Source organism: Molothrus aeneus, chromosome 24 (genome assembly GCF_037042795.1).
Source record: "Molothrus aeneus isolate 106 chromosome 24, BPBGC_Maene_1.0, whole genome shotgun sequence".
In the NCBI taxonomy this organism is placed as follows: Eukaryota; Metazoa; Chordata; class Aves; order Passeriformes; family Icteridae; genus Molothrus; species Molothrus aeneus.
This window is the reverse complement of record NC_089669.1, coordinates 5,122,488-5,140,036: the sequence shown is the minus strand read 5'-3', so window position 1 is coordinate 5,140,036 and position 17,549 is coordinate 5,122,488. Positions and strand designations below refer to the sequence as shown.

Below are 17,549 nucleotides of genomic sequence, written 5' to 3'. Positions count from 1 at the left end.
GTCTAATTAAACTATTAGGAAAAATGAAGTGCTTGTGGTTGTGGGTGGTTTGTTTGGTCTCAAGGGCAGGGCTGGAATCTCCCTTTGGTCACCTCGGGGTTGGGATTGGGTCCTGCCAGAATTTTCTGAGCATTGCCACAACTCTGGATTTTGGGGTCTCACCCTCTTTAAAGCCCAACAGGGCATCTTAGTTTGGGGTTTAAACCCTGTCAGGTTCCTTTGTCGGGGTCCGACTCCCCTCTGAGCCCATCAGGTCACTCGAGTTTGGGGTCTAAGCCCCCCAGCCCCTTTACTGGAGCGTTCCTTTATTCCCGGCCCCTCAATTTGGGATCTGAGCCCCCCCAGCCCCTTCACTGGAGCGTTCCTTTATTCCCGGCCCCTCAATTTGGGATCTGAGCCCCCCCAGCCCCTTCACTGGAGCGTTCCTTTGTTCCCGGCCCCTCAATTTGGGACCTGCCTGTTCCGCCACTCCCAACATGGCGGCCTCCAGCGCCTGGGCCCGCCCTGGGGCGAGGCGGAAGTGCCACACCCAGCATGGCCGCGCCCAGGGCTGCGCCGCACCCAAAATGGCCGCGCGGGGGCGGGGCCGGCCGCTCGGCCGTGTGTCGCGCCGTCCGTGGCCGCCGGGGGCGGGCAGCGCCGGCCGTGACGCGGCCGCCACGGCCGAGCGGCGGGGCCGGCGGGCGGAGCCGCATCGCACTCACCGGCGACACCGGCGCTCCTCCTGGTGCCACTCCCAACATGGCGGCGGCGCTGCCCCGGCTCTCCCTGCCGCTCCCGCGAGAGGAGGGGGTGAGTCCTCGCGAGAGCTCGGCGCGGCGGAGCGGCCGACATGGAGCCGAGTGGCGCCCCCGGGCCGGGCCCTGTCCCGGTCCCGGGGAACAACAAGGGCCGCGGCGGGGCGGCCGCGCCCGGGAGGGGCCGCGACTTGGCCCGGCCGCCGCGCAAGGACTCCGAGGTCAGCGCCGCCGCCGCCGGGAGTGGGGCGGCCTTCCCGGGCGGGGCGGGCCGGGCCGAGCCTCGTCCAGGGCCTGCCCATGGGTGCCGGTGCCCGGGGGCGGTGCCGGTGTTCGGTCGGTGCCGGTGCTCGTGGGTCCCTGTGGGTGCCAGTGCCCGTAGTGCCGGTGCCCAGGGATGCCAGTGTCCGGCCCTTCCAGCCCTGCTTGGGCACCGCCTTCACCGGGATCAGCCCGGACAGGCTCGGCCGGTGGCTCCGGTGTCCCCGTACGGGTTCCAGGGCCCGTCCTGGACTGGCCCCTCCCTCGGTACCGGTTCCCTGGGCTGTGGAGCCGAGAGGCCTCTCCCCGCTCGGCCCTGGGGCTGCCCGGAGCCTGCCTGGTCTCGGTCGGTGCCGATTTTCCCTCCGTCCATCCATCCCTTCCCCGGGTCCGGGCCGCTGTGACCGGGCTGGGCCGGGAGGGTGGCTCGGTCGGCCGGTCCCAAGCGGGAGTGACAGGGCTGGCCCGGGGGTCTCCAGCCCATCCGGGGGTTTTCTCGGTGTTGCCGGTCGGTTCCAGCCCGGGGTGGGGTGCCGGGTCCCGCTGCCGTGCTCGGACCAGGGATGGTTCCAGCCCGAGGTGACCAACCCCCCCCCCGCCCCAGGGCCACCCCGCGGTGCTGGGATCACCCTGAGCCTTGGGGTCGGAGCATTGTGTGCAGCCGAGGTGTCCCGGGGCTTTTCCAAAGCCTTTCATTCCTGGGATGGCCCCAGAGCCGTTCTCTCCCACGGTTCCTCAGAAAAGTCCCTGGAATGCCAGGGGAGGGATGTGAGGGGGAATCTTGGAGAAGCTGAGGTGGTTGGAGCTACCTCTCTCTCAGACTCCTGGAATTTGGGATTGTTCTGATGTGGAGTGGAGTGGGAGCCGCCAAATTTAGGAGAGTCCTGCTTGTGGATTCATTCAGGGGTGGGTGCCCCAGGATTTGTGTGGGTTTGGTTCCTTATCTTCAGGAATGTGTGCCCCAAAATTTGGGATGGTTCTGCTGTGGCTCTGACCCCCGCTCAGGGCTGGGTATCCTGAGAGGGTTCTGGTGTGGGTCTGCCCTGTGCTCAGGTGTATGTGTGTCCCAAAATTCTGCTCAGGGTCTGCTCCTCACTCACAAGTGGGTGCCCCAAAATTTGGGAGAGTTCTGGTGTGGATCTGCCCCATACTCAGGAGTGGGAGTCCCATAATTGAGGAGAATTCTGCTCTGGGTCTGCCCCTCACTCAGGAGTGGGAGTTCCATAATTCAGGAGAATTCTGCTCTGGTTCTGCCCCTCACTCAGGAGTGGGAGTTCCATAATTCAGGAGAATTCTGCTCTGGTTCTGCCCCTCATTCTGGAGTGGGTGCCCCAAAATTTGGGATGGTTCTTGTATGGGCTTGCCCTCACTCAGGGGTGGGTGAGGATTCTGTTCTGGATCTTCCTGTGCTCAGGAGTGGGAGCCTCATAATTCAGGAGAGTTCTGGTGTGGATTTCAGGATCCTGAAATTTGTGAGTCTTGCTGTGCACCTGCCCCACTCAGGGCTGGGTACCCTGAAACGCTGTGGGTTGATGTTCTTGACTTCTGTAAAGGGAACTGTTATTTTGTGCACTAAAGGTTTTCCTGGCTGTTCTTGCAGCCTCTCCAAAGCTGTTTGGAGTTATTTCGTCCTCACTAATCCCGTCTGCTGGGATAGCACAAAGGGATAGCCCAAATTTTCCCAATTTTGTGTGAAATGGGTGAGCTTTGAGTGCTGCTTGATCTCAGAGAACCCTCTCGCTGTGTCCTGCCGTGTTTGCTGTGCTTTGGGGGCTCCCCCCGTGCTTTGGGGGTGCTGCAGTGGATGCAGCACAGCCCGTGCAGACGCAGGAGGTGGGCTGGAGTTGCCTCGGTAACGTTTGTGCTGCTGCAGGAATGTTTTTGGTCCCTAAACCAGGAAGTCCAGCCCTGGATTTGCAGGAGGATGAGGTGAATTGTGAGTGTTTTCAGAGGGTTTGGTTTTCCTAAAATATGCTGTAATGGAATTGATTTTTCCCCCATGTTTTCAGGGCTATTCAGAGTCACCAGACCTGGAGTTTGAATATGCAGACACGGATAAATGGACAGCAGAGCTATCAGGTAAGGAATAATTCTGTGATGTGTCAATTAATCAACCATCATTTCCTCTCCTGGTAGAATTAAATGAACTCTGTCAATTCCAGTATCGCTTTATTATTATATTTAAAAGCTATATTGATGTTAAAAGGGACAGGATATGTGTAGTTCATATTTTTGGCTTTACACTGGGTGGGGTTTTATTAAGTTTTGATATTTTGCTAAAACCACAGTTCCCAGGGCTGAGTTGCAGCTCGGTGCAGGTTTTTGGAGCTTCTTTTCTTTTGGCAGAACTGTACAGCTACACAGAGGGGCCAGAGTTCCTGCTCAACCGAAAATGCTTCGAGGAGGACTTCAGGATCCACAGTAAGAGCTGCATCTTTTTCTGCATTCCTCTACCCTGGGGAGGCACAGGGATTTCTCTAGAGAAGAGGAGCCTGATATCAGAGCTCACTGGGCTCTGCAGCTACTCCCGAGGGGCAGCTTTGATCTCTGTGCTGTGTGAGCAGGGACAGGACCCAAGGGAATGGCTGGGGCTGTGTCAGGGGAGGAGATCAGGGAAAGGTTCTTCCTCCAGAGGGTGCTGGCACTGCCCAGTCTCCCCAGGGAATGGGCACGGCCCTGAGGCTGCCACAGCTCCAGGAGTGTTTGGACAGTTCTCTCAGTGACCCGGTGTGAGATTTTGGGGTGTCCTGTGCAGTGTCAGGAGTTGCCCTCTATGATCCTTGTGCAGCTCAGGACATTCCATGCTACCACAACTGCTCTAATCCCCTGCTGGACAGCAGAGCCATCCCTCAGCCCTCAGCCATCCGCAGCTCTCCCTGCCTCTGCTGTGCCTGGCTGAGGCTGTGCCCAGAGCCCTGCTGTGCTTTGCAGTGCGGGACAAGAAGTGGCCGGAGCTGGAGCGGACGCAGCACCGCACGCACGCCATGCGCCTGCTGGACGGGCTGGAGGTGACGGCGCGCGAGAGGCGCCTGCGCGTGGCACGCGCCATCCTCTACGTGGCACAAGGTGACACTGCCCTGCCCCCTGCTTCCTCCCTGCTGGCTCCATGAAATGGGTTATGGTGTAATGTGTATGTTATATATACTATAGATATTGTACAGTTATGTATATATATAATATATATTACTGTACAACATCTAATATATATATAATATATTATATATATTGTACAGTAGAGTTGTACAGTTAGATAGACAGTTTGTGTTATGTTGTATGTTAACTGTTTTATATATAGTGTATATTTAAATATTTAATATAAACTTTATGTTCATAACGTTTATATATATATAAGATATAAGATATAAAATATATATATAGGGTATATAGATATAAGATAAATGTAAGATATAGATAAGATATATAGATATAAGTTATATATAAGATATATATAAGATATATAAAATATATATAGGATATATATAAGATATATGTAAGATATATCTAAGAGATATATATATAAGTTATATATAATATATATGTTATACATAAGATACAGATATAAGATATATATAAGATATAGATATAAGATATATAGATAATAAGGTATATGTAATATATATATAAGATGTCTATATAAGTTGTATATAAGATGTATATAAGATACAGATATAAGATATAGATATAAGATATATATATAAGATGTAAGATATATATAAGACATATGAAAGATAGAAGGTATCTTTTAAATATATAAGATACAAGATATATATGTCTTTATATATAAATCTTTATGTATCTTATAAATGTTTGATACATTTTATATAGTGTATATAGTATGTATACTGTATAATACAATAGTATTATATACAATATATGTACTATATAATAGAATTATGTATGTAATATATAATACAATATATGCAATAATATAATTGTATATAATACAATAGGTAATATAGAGTTTTGTATTATGTATAGTATAATGTATATTGTGTTATAATATGTATTGTAAATTCTATTGTGCTGTTACATGTAGAATACATAATATAATTATATGTGTATACTATATATATGAGACATAGTACAATATAATCTCATATATATAGTATATATATAAAAATACTTAATATGTATACTACATGTAATACATAATACAATATACTCTACAATACATATTATATATAATATACTGTGTATTGTATATTACATATATTATACTACATATTATGTAATATATAATGTATTGTGTATTTAATATATTTATACATTATATATGAAATGCTGAATAACATACTGAATAACAAGTATAATATGTATAATATATAATATAAAATATATATTTATAATATGTAATATAAGTATACATCACATATTGTACTATATATTATATGTAATATATCGTTTATGTTATTCATATTATATATTATACATTATACACAATATGTTATATATATTATATGTAACATATCTATAATATAATGAATATATGGTATTAATATGATACGATACTTACAAATTATTTTAATATATAACATTTAGAAGAATTTTCATTCCTTTTAGATTTCATTCAGCCTGGGATGTCTGGAACCAAGCTGAATCTCATGAGACCAGATAGTTTAGAGCAGTTTGGCCCAAAATGTGGCTGATTTCCCCATGTTACCCCAGTTCTGCAGACCTGGAATTCACTATCCAAAGAGGGCAGCTCCATGCTCTGCATGCTGATTTTTCCCTCAGTTGGGAGGGTGTGTTTTCCATACGAGGTGCTGTGGGAGGGCCCCTGGGGCTGGCATCAGCAGGGTCTCCTCACAGGCACCTTTGGCGAGTGCAGCTCCGAGGCCGAGGTCCAGGCCTGGATGAGGTACAACATCTTCCTCCTGCTGGAAGTGGGAACCTTCAACGCCTTGGTGGAGCTGCTCAACATGGAGATTGAGTGAGTACTGTGGGAAAACACTTCAGGAGTGGCTCTGAAATTCACCACAGTGGCTCCCTTTGTCCAGGTATAATCCCACATTACACATCCTGGGTGGATGTGTAATGTAGGATTTTACCTGATTTCTCCTGAAATTCCCCATGAATCGAAGTGCCTGGCAGCAAACAGGCAGCTCTGCTCCTCTTTATGTGGCTGTGCTGGGTACAGGGAGTTCATGGCAGCAGTGTCTGTCTCAGGGTTTGGAGCTGGCACGTGGAGTGCCCATGGCAGAGTCTGGATTCCCCCAAATTCTCTCTGAGCTGTTCTCCCTCTGCAGCAACAGTGCAGCCTGTTCCAGTGCCGTGAGGAAACCTGCCATTTCCCTGGCTGACAGCACCGACCTCAGGTAGGCAGTGGGAATGGGGGCAGCAGGAGGGGCTCCAGGGTTTTCTGGGGGCTTTGGGAGCCTGAGGCAGGCACTGGAAGGGGTCCCAGCTCTCCCAGCTCTGAGAGTTTCTGCAGATGTCCATTGTGCTCAGCCTGCACAGCAGGAATGGAACAGATTGGGGATATGAAAGCACTAAAATTTGGGAAAGCAGATTTTTTTTTCCTGTTGGGATTTGTAGAGACTTTTTCCCTCAGTGCCTGTGTGCTGGTTTGGAGCAGATGAATTGTGGATGTGGTCTGGGTTGCTCCAGCTTCTTGGGTGCTGGCAGTGGTTCCATAATTTATCCCTGGCAGGGATTCAGCTGCCCTGGTTTTTGCAGGGTGCTGCTGAACATCATGTACCTGATTGTGGAGACTGTGCGCCAGGAGGCTGAGGGGGACAAGCCTGAGTGGAAGAGCATGAGGCAAACCTTCAGAGCAGAGCTGGGTGAGGACCAGGAGCCAGGATAGAGCTGCCAGGCTGGAGACAGTGACATGGCATTTGGCTCTAGGGACTGGCAGCACTGGGTTGGTTTCTGCTCAACTTGTGGGGCAGAGGGAGGTGAGCAGGGGAAGCCACCCAGCCTTTGCTGCTGCTGGGTGCTCTCTCCCTGGGAAAAAACTGGAATGTTTGAGCTCTTGTTTCCTCTTCAACATAGAGGTAAGAAATGATGGTGTTTATGAGGCCTTGGAAGGGGAGAGGGAGTTGTCTGGGGTGAGGTGAGGATCTTGGAGCTAATGGGGAGGAGGGTGTAGGAGCTGGTGATACTGGTGATTGGGATCAGGCCAGGGATGAGGAGTTCCTGGCTGATGGTGCTGCGTGGTTCCAGGAGCCCCCTTGTACAACAATGAGCCCTTCTCTGTCATGCTCTTTGGGATGGTGACCAAATTCTGCAGTGGCCACGCTCCACACTTCCCCATGAAGAAGGTGCTGCTTCTGCTCTGGAAGACTGTGCTGGTAAGGAGAGGCCATGGGATGTGTGGTTTGATACTTGGCAGAGGAGGGAATTCTGCTCTCAGAGTTGGCTGTAATTGCTCTATCCTCTTTTTCTGGTGTTCAGTTTTCCTTTAAACCCAATCCCAAGTTTTTCCCCACAGGGAAGCATTGGATATTGGTGTGTGGAGCTGGATACTGAGGATAGACCCAAAGCAAGGTCCCTGGCTGGGGAAAGTTCTGAACATTTGTGGAAGCCTGGACACCTGTCCCTCCTGCCTCTCTCAATGACAAGAGTAGCACAGGACAGGCAGCTCCTATTTGAAACTGGGGAATTATTTGGACCCCTCAGGACAAGAGAGACTTCGAGGGGCTGGAGTGTGTCCAGGGAGGGGAATGTCACTGGGGAAGGGTCTGGAGTGGCTGAGGGAGCTGGAGGGGCTCAGTCTAGAGAAAAGGAGGCTCAGGAGGGACCTTTTGGCTCTGCACAACTCCCTGACAGGAGGAGGCAGCCAGGTGGAGATCAGGCTCTGGTCCCAGGGAACAGCGACAGGGCAGAGAAGATGACATTAAGCTGTGCCAGTGGAGGTTTAGGTTGGATATTGGGAAGTTTTTCTCATGGAAGGAGTGGTCAGGCATTGGCACAGGCTGGCCAGGACAGTGTTGGAGTCACCACCTCCAGGTGGATTTAAAGGACACATGGATGTGGCACCTGGTGACATGGATTACTGGTGGCCTTGACAGTGCTGTGGGAGCAGTGGGACTCGATGATCTCAGAGGGCTTTTCCAACCTGACCAATTCTGTGATCCTACAAAGCGGGTTTGGGAAAGGCAGGTGTAGATGCCCCTGGAGCCCCCTGTGTCATGCTGAGCATGCTGTGGTGTCCCTTGCAGTGCACCCTGGGAGGGTTTGAGGAGCTGCAGAGCATGAAGGCAGAGAAGAGGGAGATGCTGGGCCTGCCCCCCCTGCCCGAGGACAGCATCCAGGTGATCCGCAACATGCGGGCGGCCTCCCCGCCCGCCTCCGCCTCCGACCTCATCGAGCAGCAGCAGAAGCGCGGCCGGAGGGAGCACAAGGTGGGGACAGGGACATCAGGGAGGGCACTGCCAGGCTCTGTCAGAACCCAGGAAATTCTTCTGGCTGTCCTGAAGGGCTTGAGCCCCTGCCCATGGGGCTCAGAGACCTTGGCACAGAGCCCAGGACCCCTGTGCCTTTGATTTAGCCCTTGGAAAAAACAATTACCAACCTTCTATGAAAAATTGCAAGTCAAAAAAGTTTAAGTAGAATGATAGTTAGTTTGTCATGGGGTGAAAAATAGAATTTTGGGGTTTTTAGAATGGGGGTTCAGGAGGTAAGATGGAAGAATCTGGGCATGTCCAGTCTTTCTCCTTCTTTTTCTTGGCCTCCATCTTCTGGGTGATGTTGGCATTTTTAGATTGGTTTAGAGTAGAAACTCACTGTCTAACATAGGTGATAGGTATTGGGAAGTTATTGTAAATAATGTACACGTAGTTTTTAGTATAAAAAGATAACACCACCCCAAGGGTGGTCAGCGTGCCTCAACCCAACCTGCCAGACAGACCTCGGCAGCCCAGGAGAAAGAATTTTATAGATAAGATACAATAAATAACCTTGAGAAGGAGAATAGAAGAGTTCTGACCCCTTCTTCAACTGCTGGGCTGGGAAAAGAGACTTTCTAACGCATCTTGGGGTCACTGTGACCAGCAGAGATTCCAAGAAGGCTCTGGGCTTGTTTTTGGGACATTCCCTTCCTGCTCTCCCCTCCAGGCCCTCATTAAGCAGGATAACCTGGATGCCTTCAACGAGCGGGATCCGTACAAAGCTGATGATTCCCGCGAGGAAGAAGAGGAAAATGATGATGACAACAGCCTGGAGGGAGAGACCTTCCCCCTGGAACGGGATGAAGTGATGCCCCCCCCTACCCAGCACCCCCCCAGCGACCGCATCACCTGCCCCAAAGGGCTGCCCTGGGCCCCCAAGGTCCGGTGAGTCTGGGGTCTCCCTGCTGGGAGAACTGGAGCAGGGTCAGGGAAATGGAGGCTGTTGGATGTTGGGAATCTCAGCAGGGATGTAGGGAAGGTGTTTGGGATGGGGATGGTCGCTTTGCTGGCTGTTTTCTTATAGGGTTGGCTGGGCACCCTTTATCTGACCACAAGGCTTTTCCCTGTGCCTGGGCTGTGCCTTTCTCTGTGCCTGGCTGGGCATCTTCCAGATGCTCTGGAGGGTGTGACTGTTGCCTTCTCCCTTTGCTGCAGGGAGAAGGACATTGAGATGTTCCTGGAGTCCAGCCGCAGCAAATTCATCGGCTACACGCTGGGCAGGTGGGTGCAGAGCCAGCCCAGTGCTGCCATCATAGGGGGCCTGTGGAAGAGGCCAATTTGGGGGCTGCTTTTGTCTCGATGTGGCAGCAGGGAAGGCCTTGGCTGGCTGATCTGTAGCTTCATCCCTGGGTGGTCTCTACCCCACCCCTGGATGCTCAGCCCTGCTCCCAGCCTGGCTCTTTCCCTCCTCCAGTGACACCAACACCGTGGTGGGCTTGCCCAGGCCCATCCATGAGAGCATCCGCACCCTGAAGCTGGTGAGTTGAGGAATTCCTGCAGCCCCTGCTGCTGTGTGGGTGCCCCTTGCCCATCTCCCTGCTCCCATCACAGCTCAGGGTGGATTTTCCTGACCATTTTCCCCTTTCTCCACCTAGTGATGGGAGAGCAGCCTTAAGCTTTCATCTCATCCTGGACTCACAGCTTGTCTGAGCCCCTTCCTTAGGGGACTCCATCCCTTCCTTAGGGGACTCCATTCCTTTCTTAGGGGGGTTCCATCCCTTCCTTAGGGGACTCCATCCCTTCTTCAAGGAGCTCCAACCCTTCCTTAAAGTTCTCCATCCCTTCCTTAGGGGACTCCATCCCTTCCTTAGGAGGCTCCATCCCTTAGGGGGTTCCATTCCTTCCTAGGGGACTCCACCCCTTCCTTAGGGGGCTTCATCCCTTTCTTAGGGGGCTCCATCCCTTTCTTAAGAGGTTCCATCCCTTTCTTAGGAGGTTTTATCCCTCTCTTCACATCTTCATCCCTTTCCTACTGGCCTTGTCCCACACCTGAGCCCAGCAGCTCCCACCCTGCACATCTACCCAGGTCACCCCTGGGACAAGGATCTGGGAGGGATGGAACAGGGTGGTGGGAGCAGGCTGGGGCTGGGGGCAGCACTGGAGAACTGTGGTGACCCCACCCTGTCCCCCTGCAGCACAAGTACACGTCCATTGCTGAGGTGCAGGTGCACATGGAAGAGGAGTACCTGCGCTCCCCGCTCTCAGGAGTGAGTGTGGGGATGGATGGGATGGGATGGGATGGATGGGGATGGGATGGGATGGGATGGGATGGGATGGAATGGGATGGGATGGGATGGGATGGGATGGGATGGGATGGGATGGGATGGGATGGGATGGGATGGGATGGGATGGGATGGGATGGGATGGGATGGGATGGGATGGGATGGGATGGGATGGGATGGATGGGGTGGGGTGGGGTGGGGTGGGATGGATGGGATGGGATGGGATGGGATGGGATGGGATGGATGGGATGGGATGGGATGGGATGGGGATGGGGATGGGGATGGGGATGGGGATCCTGGGTTGGGAGTTGGGGGCACTTGGTCCTGCCTGGTTTTTTGGCAGGGCTGAGGGGTTTGTTTTGCTGGGGAGGGGTTTCTCTGGAGCAGAGGGGTCGGGGGTATCCTGCCCTTGGGTGCTGGTTTGAGGGTTTGCTGCTCCTGGGATGAGGTTTTCTGGTCTCTCCTGGCACCAGGGGGAAGAGGAAGTGGAACAAGTCCCTGCAGAGATCCTGTACCAGGGCCTGCTGCCCAGCCTGCCCCAGTACATGGTGAGCTGGGGAGCACTGGGATCCCCTGTGATGCATCCCAAGTTTTCATTCCCTGGCCCTGCCCTGTTCCTCCCTCCTGCAGTGGGGAAGGGGCCTGTTGCCAGTCCCCTGCAGCTCCCATTCCCCCTCCATCTGTCCCTCCTTCCCAGATTGCTCTGCTGAAGATCCTCCTGGCTGCAGCCCCCACCTCCAAAGCCAAGACAGACTCCATCAACATCCTGGCAGATGTCCTGCCCGAGGAGATGCCGTGAGTGGCTGTGGAGCAGAGGAGCTGGCTGAGGGTGGGGAGGGAAGGAGGGATGGGAGGGAGCTGGGGCAGTGACCTGCTGTGAGCTGGGGCTCCTTGGGGGACGTGACCCTGCTCTGCCCTGGATTGCACCCTGCGGGAACTGGTGGCCTCCTGCAGCAGGAGCAGTTGGACTTGATGATCTCAGAGGGCTTTTCCAACCTGAATGATTCTGTGATCCTGCAAAGTGGGTTTGGGAAGGGCAGGTGTAGATGCCCCTGGAGCCCCCCATGCTCAGCATGCTGTGGTGTCCCTTGCAGTGCACTCTGGGAGGGTTTGAGGAATCATGGAATGGTTTGGGTGGGAAGGGACCTTAAAGCTCATCCAGCTCCACCCCCTGCCATTGGTAGGGACACTTTCCACTAGACCGGGTTAGGCTTGGACACTTCCAGAGGTGGGGCAGCCACAGCTTCCCTGGACAACCTGTGCCCCCCTGAGAGGGCAGAATTCCTGCTGACATTGTCCCTCTGTGTCCCCCAGCACCACTGTGCTGCAGAGCATGAAGCTGGGCGTGGATGTCAATCGGCACAAGGAGATCATTGTCAAAGCCATCTCTGCTGTGCTCCTGCTCCTGCTCAAACACTTCAAGCTCAACCACATCTACCAGGTGAGGTGATCCAGCAGTGCCCACGGGTCTTTGGGCATGGCAGGGCCCCGAGTGAGTCCCTGTTTACTCAAGTTTCTCCTCCCCAGTTTGAGTACATGGCCCAGCACCTGGTCTTTGCCAACTGCATCCCGCTCATCCTCAAGTTCTTCAACCAGAACATCATGTCCTACATCACTGCCAAGAACAGGTGAGGAGAAGGCTGCACACCTGTGGTGGTGTTTGCAGGGCTCCCAGGACGAGAGAAGAGACAAGGATCTGACTCCATGTTTCAGAAGGCTTGATTTATTATTTTATGATATATATTACATTAAAACTATACTAAAAGAATAGAAGAAAGGATTTCATTCATCAGGAATGAATAACAAGGACAGGGAGTCCGAGCCAGCTGACTGTTATTGGCCATTAATTAGAAACAACCCCATGAGCCCAATCCCAGATGCACCTGTTGCATTCCACAGCAGCAGATAACCATTGGTTACATTTTGTGCCTGAGGCCTCTCAGCTTCTCAGGAGAAAAAATCCTAAGGAAAGGATTTTTCCTAAAACATGCCTGTGACACACACCTGCATTCCTGGGGGATGTGGGGAGGGGTCCCTGTTTCTTTGGCCTCTCTGCAGTCCCTCCCTGGCAGTGGCTCAAGCTCAGGCAGAGCTGGAAAGTTCCCACCAGAGCCCATCCTCAGTGTGTGGGAGGTGGGGGCTGCATTGCCCCCAGGCCAGGGGGGATCTGGGGGAACAGCACGAGCACCCCTCTCTTCCTGCAGCATCTCTGTGCTGGACTACCCCTACTGTGTGGTGCATGAGCTGCCAGAGCTGACGGCTGAGAGCCTGGTGAGTCCTCCTGCTATTGGTGACACTCCTGGCACCTGGGGTGCTGCCTGGGGGAATTTGGGGTGCAGGGAGGCAGCAGGGCTCCAGCACCCAGCCCCTGCACCCTCAGCTCTCCTGTGCTCAGCCCCTGGGGTTCTGGGGATGGGGATGGCAGGTGTCTGCTGGGGTGGAGCGTGTCCAGAGAAGGGAATGGAGCTGGGGAAGGGGCTGGAGCACCAGGAGTGGCTGAGGGAGCTGGGGGGACTCAGCCTGGAGAAAAGGATGCTCCAGGGAACCTTCTGGCTCTGCACAATTCCCTGACAGGAGGGTGGAGCTGGAGGTTCAGATTCTGGTCCCAGGGGACAAGAGAAAACGGCCTCAAGCTGTGCCAGGGGAAGTTCAGGTTGGATACTGGAGAGGAATTCTTTGTGAAAAGGATGGTCAGGCACTGGTACAGGCTGGCCAGGACAGTATTGGAGTCTCCATCCCTGGAAGTGTTCAGACCATGTGTGGGTGTGGATGTGGCACTTGAGGACAGGGATTACTGGTGGCCCTGGCAGTGCTGGGGGAACAGTTGGACTTGCTGATCTCAGAGGGCTTTCCCAATCTTAACAATTCCGTGATTGGAGGATCCCATGCCCACATGCTGTGCTGTCCCCATGTCCAGTGGCTCCTCAGATCACCCCAGCCTCTCCCCATCCCCTCTCCAATCCCTTGCCTGACCCTGCATCTCCTTCCCCACAGGAAGCTGGAGACAACAACCAGTTCTGCTGGCGGAACCTCTTCTCCTGCATAAACCTCCTGCGCATCCTGAACAAGCTGACCAAGTGGAAGCATTCCCGCACCATGGTGAGCCCTGGGACTGTTCTGGAACTCAGCATGGCCAGGCCCCTGCACTGGGGATAACCTGGGACAAGCCAGGGCTTGAGCAGGGGAATGGAGGAGGGGTTGGCCCAGGGGTCCATCCCAGCTGGATCTGGGAATGTTCTGGCAGATGCTGGTGGTGTTCAAGTCGGCGCCGATCCTGAAGCGGGCTCTGAAGGTGAAGCAGGCCATGATGCAGCTCTACGTGCTCAAGCTGCTCAAGGTGCAGACCAAGTACCTGGGCAGGCAGTGGAGGAAGAGCAACATGAAAACCATGTCAGCCATCTACCAGAAAGTGAGGCACCGCCTCAACGACGACTGGGCCTACGGCAATGGTACCTCCTGGCATCCCTGGCATCCCTGGCATCCCTGGCATCCCTGGTATCCCTGGTATCCCTGGCATTCCCAGCCCTCCTGCTCCAGGGTCTGTGGCATCCCTGGCATCCCCAGCCCTTCTTCTCCAGGGTCTGTGGCATTCCCAGCCCTCCTGCTCCAGGGTCTGTGGCATTCCCAGCCCTCCTTCTCCAGGGTCTGTGGCATTCCCAGTCCTGCTGCTCCAGGGTCTGTGGCATTCCCAGTCCTGCTGCTCCAGGGTCTGTGGCATTCCCAGCCTTCCTGCTCCATTCCCAGGGAATGGCATCCCTGGCATTCCCAGCCCTCTTGCTCCAGGGTCTGTGGCATCCCCAGCCCTCCTGTTCCAGGGTCTGTGCCCCAGCTCGCCCATTGCTGCCTGGGGTTTGGGCAGGTCTGCTGGGTTGACCTTGGTGGATCTTGGCTGGTTGAGCTTGACCAGGTGCCCACTGAGCTGCTCTGTCCTTTCCCAGCTGGACAGGGCAGAGGAAATCAGCTGGGGAATGACTTGTAGGTTGAAATAAGGTTCTTTAGTACAGCAGGAGCAGAAAAAAAAATAGGTTTGTTCTCTACTTCCCATCAGCAAGTGATGTTCAGGCACTCTGGGGAGGCCAGGCTGCAGCACCTGTTTTAAATAACAAATGCCCCATCATTCCTCCTCCTTTCCTTGGCTTTTATATCTGATCTGACATCACAGAATCTGGAATAGTCCCTTGGCTAATTTGGGTCAGCTGGCCTGTGTCCCCTCCCGGGATCTTGCCCACTTGCATGCACTTGATGGGGTGGGAGTGTTGGGAGACAGCTGTGGGAGACAGTTCAGCCCAGCAGAGCCAGAGTACTGGTGGGTTCCCAGAACCTTCCCAGGTCCCACTGCAAAGCCCAGCAGGACTCCTGTGGGAAAAAACAAATTCCAGCTGAGCCAGACACAGTCCAGCAGGTCTGGGGTATGGAGGGATTTTGGGTGGTGACATTGCAGGGATCAGGGCTCTGCCAGGGGTGTCAAGGCTGGGCTGAAAACCCTTTTTGGCCTAAATTGGGCTGGAAGAGCAGGTTTGGTGCCTCCCTGAGGGGGGCCCAGGTGCCCCAGTGGGGTGTCCCCTGCCCACCATCAGAATGTGGGAGGTGGGACAGGGTGGCATTGCAGTTTTGGGGGTTTTGTTTTGGCCCAGGAATGTCCTTTGGGGTGTACCAGCATTTCCTGGTGCTGAGGCCAGTGGGCCAAAGGGAGCCCCCGTTCCTGGCTTCACTTTGGTTGTTTCCCTGTGGTGGGAAGTGGTGGTGGAGCTGTTGGTGGCTCCTGGCTCTGTGCTTTGTTTGAAGTACCCACAAAGGCCTTTCCCACATGGGGGTGTGTGGATTGTTGGGAGGAGACAGAACCAAAGGATATCCCAGACCCTAGAACACCATGCTCAGGATACAAAGTGGGGAGAAAAAGGAGCAAGTGGGGGATGTTGGGAGTGATGGTGTTTGTCATCCAAGCCACCATTCCCTGGGGTGGGGCCCTGTTGTCCTGAAGGTGCTGAACACCTGCCTGCTCATGGGAAGTGGGGAATTCATTCCTTGTTTTTCTTTCCTCGTGCTGCACAGTTTTTTTGCTTTCTTTATGAAGCAAAAGCTTTATTATTCTTTATCCTAACCCAGCAGTTTTCCAGCTTTTGCCCTCCTGATTCTTCTCTGCTCCAGCTGCTGGGGGAATGAGCAGCAGCCGCATGGGGCTGGGGTTACACCATCACCCCGAGGCCTTTGGGCTGCCTGAGGAGTCCCCAGCTCTGCTCTGACCCCTCTCATCCCTGTCCCCAGACCTGGATGCCCGTCCCTGGGATTTCCAGGCAGAGGAGTGTGCCCTGCGTGCCAGCATCGAGCGCTTCAACTCGCGGCGCTACGACCGAGCCCACGGCAACCCCGACTTCGTGCCGGTGGACAACTGCCTGCAGAGCGTGCTGGGCCAGAGGGTGGAGCTGCCCGAGGACTTCCAGCTCAACTACGACCTCTGGCTGGAGAGGGAGGTGTTCTCCCGGCCCATCTCGTGGGAGGAGCTGCTGCAGTGATGGACACAGGGAGGCAGGATGGGTTGCTTGGAGAGCTCGAGGCTCACGGGGCAGGGCAGCGAGGTTTTGGGGGGGTTTCTGCGTGGCTGTGCTGTTGTGGTGGGCTTGGGGAGAGGATGGAGCTGAGACCACATCCTGCCCCTCTCTGAGCCTCCTTCCAGGCTCATCCCAAAGCTGGGGGTGCCCTGGGGGTTTCCTGTTTGGGGGGGATCTCTGCCCACCCCATGTGATGCTTTCAGAGGCACCCCCTCGCACCTTCTCGTGCCCCCCAGCCAGCAAGGGGGAGCAGGTGGCAGTGTGGGAGTGGGGTCCTTGGGTGGGACACCAGGCTGGCCCTGCCCAGCCCCTCTGGGGGGTTTGGGGGCCTGTGGGGGCTGAGGGGCTGAGGTGGCCTCCCTTCACCCCACGAGGGGTGCAGGAGCTGTACATATATTATATATATTTGGTGATACCTCTGCCCTGAGTGTGCCTGGGCTCTGTCCCTGTCCCTGCTGCCTGGAGCTGGGCTGGGATGAGAGTTGCTCATCTCATGTCCTTGTCCCCACCAACCCCAGGGGTACAAGGCCCCTCACCAGCAGCTTTAGTCTTACCTTGCACCCTGTCTGTTGCTTGGGGGGAGCAGCTTCTCACAGGCTGTGCCTTCCTTCCCTGTCCCACTCACTGAACCCTCCCTCAGCTCTGTGCTGGGGTTTCTGACACCACTGTCCTGTTACCACTGGGGTTTTCTTTGGTCCCTGCTTCCAGCAGAGGATCCCGACACCAAATCCTGCCACAGCTCAGCCTTGCACATTGCCTGGCCTCAGTTTCCCTGGCAGAGGGGCAGCAGCAGCCCTGGGGGATGAAACCCCAGGGGATTCACCCTCATTTGAGGCAGGGATTTGCAGAGATGGTTGTGGGCAGAGGGAGCCTGGGACAGCACCAATTCCACCCCATCAGCTGCTGGGATTGTGAGCCTGTGGAGCTCCAGGAGTGAATCCAGCTGTGGGGATGCTCAGCCCCAGCCCTGGAAGCAGCAAACTCAGCCTTATGAGCCATCAGAGAAGTTCTGTGGGCTCAGCATGGTAACATGCCCTTGATCCATGTCCCCATCGTGCCCTCTTCCCCCTCAGCCAGCAGTGACACTGAGCTGGAGCTCTGGATCCATCTGGATGCCCAGTGCTGCACCCTGAGCCCGTGGGCAGCACAGAGCCAGGTGTGGATGTGCCTCCAGGAGAGCCCAGAGGAGGAAAAGCTGCTCTGGCTTGGTTTAATGATGAGTAAAACTCTTCCAGAAATCCCTGCTCACCCTGCTCAGGACACTACAAACCCACCCAGCAAAGCTCCCTGAGCTCCATCAGCACCACTTTGCACCCCAGTAAATCCCTGGATGTGGTTTAGGGGGAAGCACTGTGGTGCTGCTGGGCTGGGATGATCCCAGAGGGCTTT

General features: G+C 54.1%; 1 protein-coding gene across 4 annotated transcripts; it reads left to right on the top strand.

Annotated features, from left to right (window-relative positions):
• The first annotated feature begins 669 nt into the window (after positions 1-669).
• Positions 670-16,470, top strand: STRIP1 (striatin interacting protein 1). Of its 4 annotated transcripts, none has more exons than XM_066565215.1 (21): positions 670-792; positions 3,008-3,077; positions 3,345-3,419; positions 3,930-4,064; positions 5,808-5,928; positions 6,245-6,313; positions 6,675-6,781; positions 7,164-7,291; positions 8,162-8,344; positions 9,057-9,274; positions 9,545-9,610; positions 9,804-9,867; positions 10,525-10,596; positions 11,085-11,159; positions 11,309-11,406; positions 11,926-12,052; positions 12,139-12,239; positions 12,816-12,882; positions 13,606-13,710; positions 13,856-14,060; positions 15,877-16,470. In XM_066565215.1, the coding sequence occupies exons 1-21, from the start codon at positions 742-744 to the stop codon at positions 16,122-16,124; spliced, it is 2,385 nt and encodes a 794-aa protein (XP_066421312.1). In that variant the 5' UTR covers positions 670-741; the 3' UTR covers positions 16,125-16,470. The 4 variants fall into 4 exon arrangements, with proteins under 4 accessions (XP_066421312.1, XP_066421310.1, XP_066421309.1 ...); XM_066565213.1 differs by lacking the exon at positions 670-792 and adding an exon at positions 826-958 and having other exon boundaries at positions 6,251-6,313; XM_066565212.1 differs by lacking the exon at positions 670-792 and adding an exon at positions 826-958.
• Positions 16,471-17,549: the final 1,079 nt, after the last annotated feature.